Below are 17,391 nucleotides of genomic sequence, written 5' to 3'. Positions count from 1 at the left end.
GGAAATGGAACATGCCTGGTTTATTGGGGCTCCATGATATAAATCTAACATCTGAACCTTAAAAAGTTGCATCTTTAAATTATAATGACACCTTCTTCCTTGCCCATAGAAATTGAAATTGAAAGATGTTTGCCATTTTGACAGGAGTACAAAATTTCAAGCTTTGAGCAGAGACTGATGAATGAAATAGAGTTTCGCTTGGAACGTACCCCTGTTGATGAATCAGATGATGAAATCCAACATGACGCGATCCCCACAGGCAAGTGTATTGCTCCCATCTTTGACAAAAGACTCAAGCACTTCCGGGTCACAGAAGGCTCTCCAGTCACGTTCACCTGCAAAATTGTTGGAATACCTGTTCCAAAGGTAAGGGAAGATGATGAGCCAGTTGGCAAAGCAACAGCACAGAACCGTAGACAGTACCTTTCTTATCAGACTCAAGTGAAATATCTACAAAGGGAATAAAAACCAATATCAGAAAATTAACAAAGTCTACCTAATTTGGCTTAAAAGAGACAATCAGGAATAAGATTGTTAAGTAGACCAAAAATAAATCAGACTTATGGGTAAGTTAGAATTTTATTAAAATTTTAAAATAAACTTCTTAGTTATGATCCTCTGTTTTAGGCTATTGATTCTCTCAACCATCAAACTCGCCAAATTGATTTTTTTATACTTAACACTTATTGAATGTCTACAGTGTCCCTGTTGTTGTACAAAGCGAGCTATATTTGTATCATTACTATTAGCTTGGTAAATGCTAAAAATGTCAAATATCATTATCACTGGCTGCTGAAAAATCTTATGAGTCATCAGATTTTTTGGCAGTCAGCTAAGAGAAGGATTTACACCCAGTATTGCTGTAGCAGGAGATCTCTCCACTCTTCTTTCACAAACAATAATTAGCCTGGTGTTATCACGTAACGTTAGCGAACAAGGAAATGTAGAGGAACGTACCCCTCTACAAAGGGCAGTTGCAATCAGTACTTCATCCTACCCCCTTACCCTCCACCCCCCCACCTTTGAGATATCTCCTTGATATATGCAGAATTTACCATGAAAAATATATATATTCAATTTTTAGCTGGATGAAAAATTTAGAGAGTGAATCCTGGCCTCATTCTACTCAACATAATAAACCATACTATTCTTTCAAGCAAGGTAAGCCCATCTAAACCCTGAGATCTGCAACTGCAGAAGACTTGAGCCTGTAATGGAAAAAGATAATGGGAATAGGATAATGGAAAAATAGGCTCCTAGTTTTCTGTTTTTCCTTTGCCTTTGAAAGTATGTCTGTACTTAGAGTAACTTTCTAAGTAATTATGAAGTACAACAAAAATAGTAAAAGCTTCATCTTGATCCTAAATTATGTAGAATTTTTGACTTAAGCATTGTGTAAGTGTTGGAACATATTACACTGCTTTTAATATGTTTTATAATTTTTTCTGAATGTTTTATAAGAGGTGACTCACTTATAGAGATGGGAATCAGCCCTTGCTTCATCCTACTCCCTACTTTATTATCCTGTGAAGATGTACAGAACAATGTATATGCTCCTTGATCATCTTTTATTTCAGGTTTACTGGTTCAAAGATGGAAAGCAGATTTCAAAGCAAAATGAGCACTGCAAAATGAAACGAGAAGGAGATGGAACGTGTTCTCTGCACATTGAATCCACCACGAGTGATGATGATGGCAACTACACCATCATGGCTGCCAACCCCCAGGTGGAGATGCAGGGTTCAGCATTTTGCTGCACTCTTAGGAAGGAATGGGTGGTGTCATGAATGAGAACTTGAGAGGTGGGAGTTGCTGAGGCTTGCCGAGGAAAATGAATAAGAAGCATTGTGATTGTGTGTATTAAAGCACAGTATCACAATTTAAGACCGGTTAGCCACTGATGGGTCACTCAACCCTTCAGCCTTTGTCAAAAACATTAGTGGTATCTATTTATTACATCCCACACCCATTGGGCTAAATCTTGTGTTTATCAACTCACTGACTCTCTTGAAGGGTCAATAAACTGATCTATTCAAAAAATGATTTGTTGTTTTTGTCATTTAGAGAATAAGCAAATTACTTCACAAAGTCTTATGAATATCTCTCAAACTCATAACATCCTTCTTTTTTGTTTTTTGTAAAAGTTAGAAAGCCATAATCTTATGCTTTCCTTTTCTGATGAGATTGACAACTTCCTCTAAAAGATATGGCTGAATAAATATGTTCAACTACTATTAGAATAGGAATTTCTAGTCTCACCCACCCCTCCTACTAAAATAGTAGTTTTGAAGATAATCTTTATTGAGGCAAGTATAAGAACACTTGGCCATGATCTCTGCATATGGCTGCACAAGAATTCATATTTTTACATTTGTGCTCTGTTCATTTCTCAGCTTAAAAAACTGAAAGTCATCAAAATTTTATTTAAAATCCCTCCCCATGGACTATTTACAGTGATTTAAGGAGTCATATTATATGTTTATCCCCCCAAAGAAAACTTATTTAGCCAAAAGGTTCATAATAGTTATAAGAGTCATGTTCAAAAAAGTATATTAAATTGAGATGTGGAATTCTCATTTCAGTATTATTCATTTTCTGTTTCTTAGGGGAGAATCAGCTGTTCTGGCCACTTAATGGTACAAAGTTTGCCGATGCGCAGTCGAGTAACACCTACTGGTCAGTCTCACAGGTAAATAAGGATCTTCCTTCTCTAGCTACTCCCAAGCAACCACCCATTACAATAGCACTGAAGCAGTGGGTCCAGAAATTGTTACTTAAAGTGTAGTCATCAACCTGTAGCATCAGTACCACTTGGGAGCTTATTGCAAATGCAGAATCCTAAGCCCCACCCCAAACCTACTGAATCAGAATTATATTTTAATAAGATCTCCAGGTGACTCATAAACATAATAAATTTGAAAAGTACTGACCTACAGCACACTTTTAATGCTTCAAAATTTGTAACCTGTTTACATATAAATTAGACCTGGGATCATCATTTTTTCTTTAGTAAAACAAAAACTGTTAATGCTTGTGTGGACATACACTGAATATTGTTGTTGTTGTCTCCAGTATACCAATTCTTTCTAATAAACTACTTGACTTTCTTTCTCTCTGACTTTATGAACTACTAAGAAGAAAGAGCATAGCTTTTCCTTGACTCTTATGGCGCCATAAAATCTTAGCAAAGCATTCCATAGTTGCTGACATGGATGAATTAAATTTGACTTACCAAAGAAACAAAAATAGTGACTCATATTTCAGATACAGTATTTCACTGTCGTTGCACTATACCTTCTTCATTTTTTTTTCAAGAGCAGCTGTTACTGTTGGTCATTCTGAACCAGTAAGTTCGTGATAATCTTTAATGATCTGCTATAATTTATAGCCAGGTTAAATTTTATTACTTGGAGACACAAGGATTGCAGCTGCCTTGTTCTGGGTCATAAACAGCACTTCTCCTTTGGCTCTCATTTGAGGTTCAGCATGCATACTGATTTATTTGTTTATTTTGAAACTTTTGAACAACTGGTCAAACCCAAGGCAAGAGAAGCTAAGCCACTTAACCCAGAATGACTTCAGAGAGCAAGAAGCTAAAGCCTGTTTATTTGATTACAGATCTCACAAGATAAACCTACAGTATATGAGATACTTACCACTTTGTTTTTTACATCAGATCCACACCATTATTTATTATTTATTATTTGTTTATGGTCCAGCAACACTTTCACCCTCCCTCACCACCTACCACCCACAAAAAAAAAAGAAAGAAAGAAAATTCATTTTCCAGACCCAATAGCCATGCCTGAATGCCTACTGTCATAAGTTTATAAGTGAGTTTCTGTATTTAATACCTCAACACATTTGTTGTTATAGAGGAAGGTCCCGAGTGCAAGAAAAAGACAAGGAGCCCCTACAGGAACGCTTTTTCCGACCACATTTCCTGCAGGCTCCTGGGGATATGGTAGCTCACGAGGGGCGCCTCTGTCGGCTGGACTGTAAGGTAGGCCCTAGCGCCATCCGCCATCTGTGGCTCCAGATCTGTTCATGTTTTGCAATTGTTTGTTTGTTTGTTTTCACTTATTTTTGTTTTTATTTTGTGGGGTTTTCACAAGGAAAAGAGGACTGGGGAAAGGAGATAGATCACTTTGTTTTCCTCACAATGCTGTTTTGAAGTATTTAATACTAGACAAAAATATTTCATGAAATTTTTAAGCCTTTGTATCTTACTATCGGTATTGTATCAAGTTAACTCCGTGTTTGTAAAAAAAAAAACAACAAAAGAGGTGATATAATTCTGACGTTTTCCTTATGGTGCCTGGAAAGTCTTTGTTACTATAAAGCCAAAATGTGATTTTTACATTCTTGAAGCCTTTTAAAAATTACAGTCATGAAAAGATGGCTCCAAGGCAGTTTATAAAAACAGACGGTAATTTCTGATGCTAATCATCATTCATCACCTGTAGCTATTCTAATTCTTTGATCAAGAATGAGGTTCGCTCCAGGAAGTCCAGGAAGCTCAGAAAGTCCCAAAGAAGTTGGACCCAAGGAGGAACACACCAAAGCACATCATAATTACATTAGCCAAGATTAAAGAGGAAAGAATCTTTTTTATTTATTTATTTTATTTATTTATTTTTAGACAGAGAGGAAGGAAGGGAGAAAGAGAGGGAGAGAAATGTCAATGTGTGATTGTGTCTCCTGCACCCCTCACTGGGGACCCAGCCTGCAACCCAGGCATGTGCCCCGACCGGGAATCAAACCGGCAACCTTTTTGTTAGCAGACTGTCACTCAATCCACTGAGCCACACTAACCAGGGCAGAAGGAGAGGATCTTAAAAGCAACAAAAGAAAAAGAGACAGTTACCTACAGAGGAGTGCCCGTAAGACTGTCAACTGATTTCTCAAAAGAAATCTTAACAGGCAAGAAGGGGCTGGAAAGAAGTATTCCAAGTCATGAAAGGCAAGGACCTACATCCAAGATTACTCTATCCAGCAAAGCTATCATTTAGAATGAAAGGGCAGAGAAAGTGTTTCCCAGATAAGGTCAAGTTAAAGGAGTTCATCATCACCAAGCCCTTATTATATGAAATGTTAAAGGGACTTATCTAAGAAAAAAAGATAAAAACTATGAACAGTAAAATGACAACAAATTCACAACTATCAACAACTGAACCTAAAAAATCAAAAACAAAAACAAACTAAGCAAACAACTAGAACCAGAATAGAATCACAGAAATGGAGATCACATGGAGGGTTATCAGCAGGGGAGTGGGAGAGGAAAAAGGGGGAAAAGGTACAGGAAATAAGTAACATAAATGGTAGGTACAAAATACACAAGGGAGGGTAAGAATAGTATGGGAAATGTAGAAGCCAAAGAACTTACAGGTACAACCCGTGAACATGAACTAAAGGGGGGAATTTGGGTGGGAGGGGGTGTGCAGGGCAGAGGGGAATAAAGAGGGGAAATGGCACAACTGTAATAACATAATCAATAAAATAAAATATCAGAAAAAAAAGAACGAGGTTCACTTGAGCAGCCTGGATATCTCCCAGTATGCAGAGAAATTTAAGTCGCCCTTCTGCCCAGACAAAGATGCAGAGTGCTGTGGAAAATTCAGATGCAAATTAGTAAAGGCTTGAGGTCAGTAATTCATAAAGTCCACTTCTCTTGATGATTCTTGCTCTCCCAATGAAGGCCTGAATAATGTTCCAAATTGACTGTTACTTCTAAGCCCTAGCAGACACCCATGTACGGGCCCCATCCCCAGAGTTTCTGATTTAATGTTACTATGTTAAATAGTGGGCATTAGGATTTTCAGATGCTCCCCGTGTGATTATATTACATAGTCAGGTTTGAGAACACTGGTTTAATGTCTGTCCTTTACTTGGGTACCTCTCACTCATTAGGTATATAAGCAACATATCATCTCTGAAACTGATACTGCAAGCCTATTTTATCTATTTACCTTCTTAATTCATACTTATTCTAATCTAGAATGTAACTATGACCTGAATCTGGATCTAAATACTGTACAGTTTAAATTCATGTAGCTATTCATCCAAACCCTCTTGTGTTGATGTTTTGTCCCACTGTCTGGTGCCAGATAAGGATAAAAAATTCAGCCACCAGATAAATCTGCCTGTCATCCATCTGTCATTTGCTTCAGCTGTCCTGTTTTTTTTTTTTAATTAGGTGAGTGGCTTACCACCCCCAGAGCTGACGTGGCTGCTCAATGGCCAACCTGTGCTACCAGATGCCTCCCACAAGATGCTGGTCAGAGAGACCGGAGTCCACTCTCTGCTCATTGACCCACTCACTCAGCGTGACGCGGGGACCTACACATGTGTTGCTACCAACAAAACTGGACATAATTCCTTCAGTCTGGAACTCACTGTAGTAGGTAGGTTCACTGCTGGGACCCTTAAACATAACTCCCTCCAAAGCTATTGCCCAAATACACAGAGCCTGTGACAGAATTACTTAGACCCTTGCCCCACCAAGTCTAATCTCAGTTTCAAAGAAACATCAGTTGGGCACTTTGTGCATATTATACATGCAATAAATGGGAGTCATTGTGAGAATTAATCAATCAATTAATTGGTCAACTAACTGAGCACTACTAATTTTAAGCCCTTTGCTCTGTAGTTCATCATCCTGGAAAGCACAAGGATCTTCCTCACCCCACCCTTCAAGCTTCCATGCCTTTGCATCAATGGTCCCTCTACCTAGAACGCCCTTCTCTGCCTAGCAACATCCTACTCATTCCCTAAGGCTTCATTCAAATGTCACCACCAAGGCACAGTGAATCTAAGTGCTATGGAAACATCCCTCTCTGTTTCCATAGCACTTAGAAAAGGACAGACTCTTAGAGCGCTTACTGTGTAACTGTTTACTCCTTTACCCCCCTGAAGAGACTATGAGCATCTAAAGTCAGATTCTGGCTTGTTCTTCTGTGTATCTCCCGTGTCTGACTCTGTCTGGAACACGGAAGGTGCCCAACAAATGTCAAGTCCGTAACTGAATGAGGAATTTTTACTTTATAATATGATATGAACAAATTTAATGCCTACAAATAAAGACAACAATCGTCATCACCTAAGTGATATCAGCCCTTCTGAGCAATAGTCCAGCCAGAATTAAATTTCAGAATATATAAATTCTAGTGCTGGCTTTCCCCCATGTGTGGCCCCTAAAGGAAGTGAGAGTGACTTCAGCATGGTAGCCCTCTCTCCAGGCCAGTGGCTGTTTCCCCCGTATATCTTTTTCTTTTACTCACTCCTAACTTCTTCTTACCAACAGAATAGAACAAGCTCATTCTGCAAGGATATATTAATCATCAGCTTTTACTTTTTCCCCTCTATTTTGCTAAAATATTGACTCTGGAACCCTGAGATTTGAGATATCTTTTCCTTGATTGGTTTTGGCAAAAGAGAAAGAGAGAGGGAGAAGCAAAGAAAAGAAAGCCTACTTAGGAAGCATAATTTGTGTGTTTCTCTTTAATATAACACTTCTTTTAACTTTTTTGTAGCTATAAACTTCTTCAAAATAAAAAGCTCAGGAAACTTAATATATCTTATGCAAAATAAGTACCTATAAAAAAAAGAAAAGGATTATGTTCAGTACATAAAATACATTGTTTCTCAAAGTGTACTACTGAGCAATAAAAGAAACTCCTTAAATTTCACACCTACCATTTGTATCGCCTGTGTGTGACCCAGATCCTTGAGTGGTGTCTCTTATAGGGTATGCAGAGACCACTCCCTCATTTCTCTGTCCCTCATTTCTGGAGCCTTTATGAAGGCAGCATGCTCCACTTAGAGGAGTGAGAAGTGTTCTGAAGGAGGTAAGGGGGTGGATGCCCTCTCTGCTAAATGCCAGAACTGTAGTGAGTTTGAGGAGTGAACCTGAAGGCACTTACTATTCCAACAAGAATGGTCCTTCTTTTGTTTAGCCAAAGAAGTAAAGAAAGCCCCCGTGATCCTGGAGAAACTGCAGAACTGTGGGGTTCCCGAAGGCCACCCTGTGAGGCTGGAGTGCCGGGTAATAGGCATGCCACCTCCCGTGTTCTACTGGAAGAAGGACAATGAGACCATCCCTTTTACCAGAGAGAGGATCAGGTACAGTCGCCCCCCACATTCAAAGGGACTCCCAAACGCAGTGCTTCATCCAAAAAAGTTCGTAGCTTTTTGAATCTGGCGCCTTTCACTGAGAGTAGCGCGTTTGAGTTTTGTCCATGCTATTGTACACACCGAGAATTTCCTCCTCATTGTTGCTGGAGGGTAGTCTATTGTATGAATGTCTCACCGTTTTTAAAACCTTAATTTTTAAGTTTCAAAATGTATGAGAAGAAGCATTTGAGATCTTGCTCCTCAGCCTATGTCATCAGTTTGGCTCAAATAAATTCCTATGAAAATTTAAAACAAGCAAACAAACAAATGTACAAGGAATTTATGATGACGATGCATAGTTTGTATCATGTATCTTTAGTCATATTAGTACCCAGGAAACCTCTCTGACAGTAATAAGCTAAAATAAAATAAATCAAAACAAAACAATAAGTTAGTTATACCCCTTTGCCCATCTCTACATGGTTGATTTTAAAGTAACTTTAAGGATCCAGTTCATAGCGTGGATGTCTTGCTTCATATCCCCTAACCTCTTTTATTTCTTTGCCATTTAGGTTTTATGCCACAAGGGGGCAAGCACTCAAAGGCAGATGATGTACAAAAATTCCTACTGAGAATTATTTTTTCACAGTCACTGGAATTTTTCCAGAGAATGTTGTAGCTGTCAGGTTTTACAAAATTTGGGCATCTGACAAGTCTATGTATATATAGGTCAGACTTTTTCTCTGGTAAAACTTAAGCAAGAACTGAGAATATTCTCAAGTTAACACTTCAGTCTAAGTGAAGGTAACATGTTAAACCCAGCCTGGAATTCTGGTGGAATTATCCGGGCTTGCAGTCTTCAGCTGAGGTGGAGAACTACTGATGCAGAGGACACAGTCGGAAGAGCATGCTGATTTGCTCCTGAACTGGATTAACCTAAGTACTACACATGCCCAGTTAGTTGCATTAAGAAATACTCCCTCTTAAAAAAAAAAAAAAAGAAGAAGAAGAAAGAGGTATTCCCTCTAACAATTCATCTTTCCCATAGCTTCCTAATAAAGTTCTTGTTGAAATGTCCAGCCTGGTTTGGAAGAGATTTTTCTGGACTTTGGTTGTGACAAGTAGGAATACCGCTGGTGGGAACTAGGACTCTGGAAGAGTTGGAGCAATGGCGAGGGCAAGAAAAGGCCTCAGCCTTCATTACAGCCTCAGCAGGTTCATTGCTGCTCTTTTGTGACTTCTTTTCATCTTCAGGCTCACCTTGAATGTTTGCTTCAAGCTGAGCCCCCCTTTCCTCCACCTAGGGACAGAGAAGGGAGGGAAGCAGTGCACTGCTGGAATTGTCCCCTAACCTTGGCAAGGATGTTTCTGTCCCCAAATACAATATGATATATTCTTTCTTTTCTCCAGTATGCACCAGGACACAACAGGGTATGTCTGCCTCCTCATTCAGCCAGCCAAGAAATCAGACGCCGGGTGGTACACGTTATCAGCCAAGAACGAAGTTGGCATCGTGTCGTGCACTGCTCGGCTGGATATATATGGTAGGTATAATGACATCAGTTGAATATCTGTGTGTGATTGGTAACTCAGAGAATCTTTTTTTAAAGGATAGGTGTAGTATATTTCCATAAGTGAATTGGATGGATTATATTTAAGTGCTTAAGAGGTAGACTTTGAAAGTTATTTCATCTTTAAAAGTAACTCAGGGCTTTGCACACTTTTACATTTTACTATGATCTTAACCTTCTTCCAAACGAGGTCCTCCAATACTAGGGATTACAGTGACATCAGAGTTTACATGTGCGTGTACTTCCGATCACCCAGCATCTTCATGCCATCTCCCTGGTACCAAGGGCCACCCACTGGAACTCCCTCCAGCCACACCAGCAGACTTCTCCTGGTACCATTAATTTATTAATTCATTTCACAAATATTTTTGTCCCAATTCCACAATCAGACTAATAATAAAGAGCTGTCCTAAAAATAATATCAAATGACATTTGTATAGTAATGTATAATTTATAAAAAATGGCACCCTTAGATCTCTCGGACCCATGAGATTTCTGTAATTGTTGTTACTCTTATTTAAATGTTGAAGAAACTGACTCAGAGAGGTTAAGTGACTACACCCAGGATGCAAACCCTAGGTTTTGTATCATTCCTTTGAGACATATTTCTAATTTTAAAAGTATTCAATGAAGTAATCTTTATTAATATGTTTGTATACTCTATTCCTGTTCTCTATAATTTTGACATTAACTAATATTTTTGGAGACATATTCCTTAACCCAAATGAGTGATGCCTTTTTTTCTCCTTTAAAAAAAATAATTGTTCACTTTCAAATATATATTTTTTTAAGATTTTATTTATTTACTTTTAGAGGGGAAGGGAGGGAGAAAAAGAGGGAGAGAAGCATCAATGTGTGGTTGCTTTTCCTGCACCCCCTACTGGGGACCTGGCTGGCAACACAGGCATGTGCCCTGACTGGGAATTGAACCAGTGACCATTAGGTTTGCAGGCCAGTAATTATGTGCCACCAATCATGGTTCAGAGCAAAAGAGAATGTATTAGAGGTTCTGTGTTCACCAAGCACTGTCCAAAGGAGACCCCGTTTTTTACCAATCGTTAAATCGTTTACCACCATGATTGGTGGCACTCAATCCACTGAGCCACACCATTCAGGGCCATAATTGGTCACTTTTAAGGTTTCTTGTTTATTACTGGTTTAATGTGATTAACCAGAATAACAAGCGTAACTGTCTAGAACTGGAGGCCCCTGCTATTCACAGGTACACACCAGGTATCCCTTTTTAAAATGTCATACAGGAGGGGGCTAGGCCTGCCCCCCAGGTCTAATTTTCCTAGGTCTAATATTATGATGTGTTTCTTAATCTAGGCTAACTCCTTCAACCATGTCACAGGCCTCACTGTGTCAGAAGGAAATAGGTCTCCAGCTCAGTACCAATAAACCCTAAAATTGATGACTCTTGTCCCAGTCCTGCCCTCCAGTGGCCAAGTTCCCAGTTTGCTTTGTCCTGGCTCACCTCTTCTTGGCTCTTGTCCTGCTTCCACAGCACCAATAGGAGGCGCTATGTCCTTAGTTGAAACCTGGGGGTGGACTAGGGAATGATGGTCTTGAGCTAAAGTCAATCTGCTTTGTCCCTTCCCACTGTTTCCTGCCTGTCTGAGGAATGGGGACAGTAGGCTCCCCTCTCAGCAAAAAGACAGTGTTTAATAGTAGCAATTACAGTCACCTGGGTAGGAGGTCAGGGAGAGCAGGGAAACACTAAGAGGAGTTGGACAGGGGGAGAGGCTAGACCAGATGGCCGCCTCCCAAGTGCCTGCTCTTTAGTGGAATCACTGTAAGTTTTGTCCTCAGTTTTGTAGTTTTCGAAGGCTGATTTTATCACTTCACTCAAAAGTATTTAAACTCTGCAAAACTGATTCAAAACAATAAAATCAACAAAGGACCAATTTATAAATGGAAATGCTAAAAGGGTCGATACCTTTCTAGAATCCAAAGCCTCAGCATTCCCCACCTGATGCTCCCCCTTCTCCACATCAAGGCCTCTTGTAATTTCTGCTAGGTAATTTCTCCTCGGTAATTTCTGAGTCAGAAACCACAGTGGGGATTGGGCATTTTGGATGGGTATTTCATTCAGGCTATAGTTCAAGTCTAACGATTGGTAAAAAACGGGGTCTCCTTTGGACAGTGCTTGGTGAACACAGAACCTCTAATACATTCTCTTTTGCCCTGAACCATGATTGGTGGCACATAATTACTCTTCAGTCTTCTTACTATAAAACTCACTGGAACCTAATTAGGGTGCTGGGTAGATAATGGCTGATTAGGGTGATGAGAGTGTGGGTGGATACTTCTCAGAGGTCCAGACCCATCTTTTGGCTTCCATTTCTGCAGGTTCCTTGTCTGCACCTTCCAAAGAGCCTACGGCCCTCTCTACACTGCCCCTTGCAGGCCCCACACTAGGTTGAAGAGAAGGAATAATTTTTATAAACAACCCTACTCACCCACTCTTCTTTCTGATAGTCCCAGATCTTACTGGATTAGAATCACAGATTTTGGAATTAGGGATTTAGGAGACCACCAGCCCAATTTCCCTATTGCTGGCCAGGAAGGAGAGATTTTATTGTTCTCTTTTACAAATGAGGCATTTCAGACCTAGTTATATTTAAAAGCTTTACCAAGATCCCACAGAAAGTGCTGGAGTGGTAACAGAATGCACGCCTGCAGTGCACCTGCTAGACTGTGCTCCTTTGATGACAACACGTTCTTTGGTCCATTTTCCAGCTCAGTGGCACCAGCAGATCCCGCCACCCATGTCCATCCGGCCCAGTGGCAGTCGTTATGGATCTCTCACCAGTAAAGGACTTGACATTTTCTCTGCCTTCTCCTCAACGGAAAGCACGATTGTGTATTCATGCTCTTCTCGGAGTGTAGTAGAGAGTGATGAACTTTAAGAAAGTCCAGGTACCTGCTGTGCAAGGGGGCAGACTGTGGAGGGGGAAGGTGGACAAGCCAGAACCAGTGGTTTCCAAGCAACTGGATTTGAGTAAGTTCCAATGCCGCTGGACCTATGGCAAGAAGTGCTTTGTATGAGACAGCTGGGGACTCTTGCAGTTTCAGCTGGGGAAGAGATATAGGTCTGTGCCTTTTAAAGATTCCAACAAAAAATGTGAGGAGACAATAACAGATGAACCAAAGATGTCATGCCGCTGCCATCCACTGCTTTGGGGAAAAGCTAGCATGCTCCCTACCCCATGCTGTGTTAGGGATGTTTAGGCCTTGCTAGCAGCAATTAGGGGCCATATGCTTGGGCTGAGAAGAGTTAGACAGTAGTGACCTTAGGTGTTACTAACACCAAACAGTGCAAAGGAAAAAGATGGGAAGGTCTCCAGCAACCTTCAGTGATTACATTCATAGCTGTAGTTTTGGTGGCTTAAGACAGCTTCTACTTAGCCCTACAATGGTAGGGAGATCATGCCATACAACTCACATGTGTGGAGAAACATTTTTGATTTGCTTATCCTGAGTGTACTGAGCCACATAATAAGGCAACAAAATGTGCTTGAGATACAAAATCACTGAAACACTCAATATTGCACAGTGCAGTATTCTATAGCTAGAAGAGGGCTTCACCCACCTGTCTGCACCATATTCTTTTGGATACAATGGTGAGTGGTTTTTCTTTCTGAATTTATATATCCCTAGACTCTAGAACTAAGGGGTTGTTAATAAACTAACCAGAAAGAAATCTTCTCTGGAGACACTCTTTACACTACTATCTTCAATTGCCACTTACAAAACGGACAAGAATCATCATCCTCTGCCCATAAATATACTGATCCTCCTGTTCCTCCCCTCTCCCAAAAGTCTGGAATGTGTGACAGTGAGAGAAAAAGAGATGCAACAAGGGGAGAAGTGATGAGAGAGTGTTCTTCACTTGCCCTCACAGAGCAGTGGTTGTGGGAGGAGAGGTCTTTAATGGTTGTGAACTGCTCTGAGATCATTCATCAAATTGCATTTTCTCCATATAAAATATTATGCTAACTGAAAAGGTGAAGGAAAGGGGAATTTGCCTCTTTTTTCTAACCCACCAATTCAAAACCTGCCTTCCAACTTAAGGAATTTTTAGACTTAAGTTCACTGCAATATCCCCAGTGCCTAGAATGGTACTTAGCACAGAGTAAGCATTCAATAAATATTTGTTGGATGAGTGAATCTTACATTAGACAGAGAAATCTACAATTAATGCACCAGTCAAAAAATTGTCCTGGGGATACTTGTCACAGCATAGTTTGCCCCCAGGCTCACCAGTGACATGAATTGGAAGTATCTGTCCCAGCAGGCATCTTACTCAAGTGAACAAATAGTAATTGCTTAGAAAGGCTTGAAATGTTCTTTTTCTTTACTTCAAGGCAAGGATATTCAGTATAAAAATAAGTTAATTCACTCAAAAATCACTTTTGTGTATGTAAGATGCTATGCTTGAGACTGTGGGCGACGCAAAGAGATGAAGAAGACACAGTCCCTGCCCACAGGGAGCTTACAGTCTAGTAGAGGAGATAAGATAGAAGCCACGTAGAGTGCTGCTTCTTAGCACTTGTCTTAGGACAAAAAAAAGTCTATTCTTTATCAAATAGAAGTTTCTAGATCTCTTCATCCAGCATTTTTCATGTCTCTAAAATCAAGGCTTCAATTATTTAACGGAATGATTAGACTTTGCTTCCTCTTTTCATGTATGCAGGAACAATGCTAAAAATATAGGCAACTGCAATAAAAATAGAATGCATTTAACATAGAATGCATCCTGTAAAATGTTCTATTTCCATACTGGCTTCTATTATGAAATCTATTAACCAAAGAGAAGTTTCTAACTCCAAGATGATCTCTTCACAGTTATACACCTGACCTCCCCATCACATTTACTTTTGAAAACCCGACAGTTTTCCCAGGAAAGGATATTCTTCATCGTTATATGTCTTAGCTTTCTGAATATTTTATTATCTCTTGGCTTCTAGTGTTTCAACAGAGACCTGGGATAAATATTCTATTTAGCCATTAGATGGTGCTGTCTGACCTAAAATATAAAAGCCTTCCCCTCCACCCACCACCCTGCCCACCCCACCCCCCACCTTCCAATATGAAATTTGAGCTATTTATTGGCTTATATTAAAGCAGGGTTTCTCAGCCTCAGCATCATTGACTTTTGGGGCAACATAATTCTCTGTTTGGGGTGGGGGGACTAACCTGGGCACTCTAGGATGCTTAGAAGCATCCCTGGCCTCTAACCACTAAATGCCAGTAGCATAGCAGCCCCTGCTGGGGTTGTGGCCACTCAAACCACCTCCAGACATTGCCGTATGTCCTCAGAGATGCAGAATCCCCCTTTGCTGAGAACCACTGAGTTAAACAAATCAGTGTCCTGCTTTGAGAATTCCAAAAGAATTCAGTTACAATGAGGAATACTTATATAAGAGATTTTAGTTCTGCTGGGTATGTCTGGGTATACTCAGTGTATCCAGAAGATTCATCATCTTCCTTTTTGTAAGTGATTCTTCAACCCAGTTTAATAATTTCTATTAATAACACACAGTCATCCAAATAAAAATCATCCAAGTCATTTTTTACTTCCTTTATCCAATCAATTGATAAGTCCTGCTTCCTCTAACACTATGATTTACATTCAGCCCTTCCTTCTCATCCCCTACAGTTCTCCAGTCAGACTTTCATTATTTTAGTAATTTCCCTCAGTATTCCTGACCTCAACGTGATAAAATACTTTTAAGTGGCTTTTCTGCCTCCAGTCCTATTGTTTCTCCCCACTCAAATCCAGCCCATATCTCAGCATCACTCATCCTGCCCAAAGTACTTCTCCAGTCTTACCGTTCCCCCATTTCAAACCCCAGTGGCTCCCTGGAGCTAACTCAGGTGCCAGCTGTTCTGCCCTGTTGCTCCAACATGATCCCAAAGCTTTTCACCCATTACTCAGAAAACATAGCCAGTGTGGCAGCAGACATATTAACACAGGCCCCTGCTTTCCAGCCACATGCCTCCCTTTTGTCTCTACCTGGAAGTCTCTCTCCCTAGTCAACACCTATAGAAATCTTACCTGTTCTGAAAGTCCATCTCAAAGGCCACTGCCTCTGTGAATTCCTTTGTGATGATCCCCCTCCCAGACCCCAACCAAATACAATTCTACCTTCCTTGAAACCTTATAGTGAATGTCTTGAGCCTGGGAGAAGAGAACTTTGTATAGTATTTTATGTAAAACACAGCCTCTATACATCTGCCTACACTAGATTTTAGCTACCTGTCGGTGTGGACTGTGTCAAAAGTTTGCCATGTACCTTATAAGAGCAGGCACTCAATAAATATTTACTGACCTAAATTGAACTTTAAAATCCATGTAAGTCAATATTTGTTTCCATATAAAGTAAATCTCCTGGGGAGTTTTTAAGAATCCTGGTGCCCAAGCCACAACCCCAAATCAGAAAGTCCTAATTTTGGAATTGTGGCCTAGGCATCAGTGTTTTTTAAAGCTCCCCAGGTGATTCCAATAAGAACAAAGGTGCACAAGAGTCGTTTCAGAACTCACCCAGAAAGGTCCAAAGGGACGCAGATGGCGGAAAGCTGTTGTGCCGGCCTCGGTGAAGGATGTGCTCCCCCTGTCGCCCAAGCAGTGCCAGCACGCCTGAAAAGTAGAAATAAATGCGCACTTTGGCCTCACGAGCCCCTGCTGTTTTCCATAGTGTTCATTAGACATGTAGCATTCTTGAAGCCCCCCCAGGGAACCTCAAAAACATGTAAAAATGGACCAGGGAAAGAGGGAAAGTTGGTGCAATTCATCTGGCCCTTTGTTTCAAAAAGCCGTACTGATCCCGTAAGAACCCTTCTCTCCAAAGAACTGAAGGGCTTTTTATAACGTAGTCAGTCACAGAAATGGGGTCAGAGGGAGAGTGGAGAAAGAAAATGAGCCATCAAAACCTCACTGCCTGTTAGAAACATAGTGTCCTTCAACAAAGTAAGATTTGAATCATAATTGCCAAGTAGTAGGACTGGTTTAATGCATTTTTTAAAAAATTTTTACTTGTCACTTAGTTCGTAGGCATCCAGTGAGAAATTAAATGGTCAGGAGACTAGCAGTGATAGAGCTAGAGCCTTGAATGACACATGTCGTGGAGAGTAACTCCCAGAGGGGTGAAAAACTAACTTTTGTAGGAACGGGTTGATTTGGATAATCTTCAGATGACAAATGGGTTACCTTCTAAATATTCACTTGTAAATTGGTTGTTTAAAACTCAAAATCCATTTTCTCACACATGTACCACCCAATGCTACTTTTCCAAGTGAACCTGGTAAAGCCCATGTAATTCATGACTGAGTTACAGTATTTAGTACAGCGGATTGGGCGATGATTTGGAATCCAGGCAAAACAGCCAGTAAAAGGAGAAGAAAGACTTCCTCCTCCTCCCTTTTTGTGTCTATGATGTGTCAAAGTTAAAGGACGTCTATGGTCCTTTCTGTATCTATCCTCAATCTGTGGTTTTTTTCCCTGGGTGCCCCAAACTCCATGCCCTTTAATCCACCTGCTGTAACCCATTCGATCTCACCCCGCCCCTGTGAGCATGTTAGCATGCTTCGTGATCCAAAATGATCTAACTCCAGTTCCATGCATCTTGGCTCGATATTCTGAAGAAAGTAGTCCAGGTGAACAGATTCTGAATGCCTTTAACTGGCCAGAGGTGCTGCATTT

The 17,391-nt window shown here is 40.4% G+C and overlaps 1 protein-coding gene across 3 annotated transcripts in view; it reads left to right on the top strand.

Moving 5' to 3' along the window:
* MYPN (myopalladin) overlaps positions 1–14,432 on the top strand; it is a 113,265-nt gene extending 98,833 nt beyond the window's left edge. For all 3 annotated transcript variants that reach the window (XM_045841936.1, XM_045841938.1, XM_045841935.1), the window contains 8 exons: positions 145–366; positions 1,578–1,727; positions 2,607–2,689; positions 3,877–4,003; positions 6,197–6,404; positions 7,956–8,121; positions 9,523–9,656; positions 12,426–14,432. In XM_045841936.1, coding sequence (XP_045697892.1) covers positions 145–366; positions 1,578–1,727; positions 2,607–2,689; positions 3,877–4,003; positions 6,197–6,404; positions 7,956–8,121; positions 9,523–9,656; positions 12,426–12,595 — 1,260 coding nt within the window. In that variant the 3' untranslated portion in view covers positions 12,596–14,432. The remainder of the gene's footprint in view (positions 1–144; positions 367–1,577; positions 1,728–2,606; positions 2,690–3,876; positions 4,004–6,196; positions 6,405–7,955; positions 8,122–9,522; positions 9,657–12,425) is intronic.
* Positions 14,433–17,391: the final 2,959 nt, after the last annotated feature.

The sequence above is a fragment of the Phyllostomus hastatus genome, unplaced genomic scaffold (assembly GCF_019186645.2).
Source record: "Phyllostomus hastatus isolate PE091 unplaced genomic scaffold, TTU_PhHast_1.1 phas_contig_38, whole genome shotgun sequence".
Lineage (NCBI taxonomy): Eukaryota > Metazoa > Chordata > Mammalia > Chiroptera > Phyllostomidae > Phyllostomus > Phyllostomus hastatus.
The sequence above is the reverse complement of the archived record's forward strand: the minus strand, read 5'-3'. Positions and strand labels throughout refer to the sequence as shown.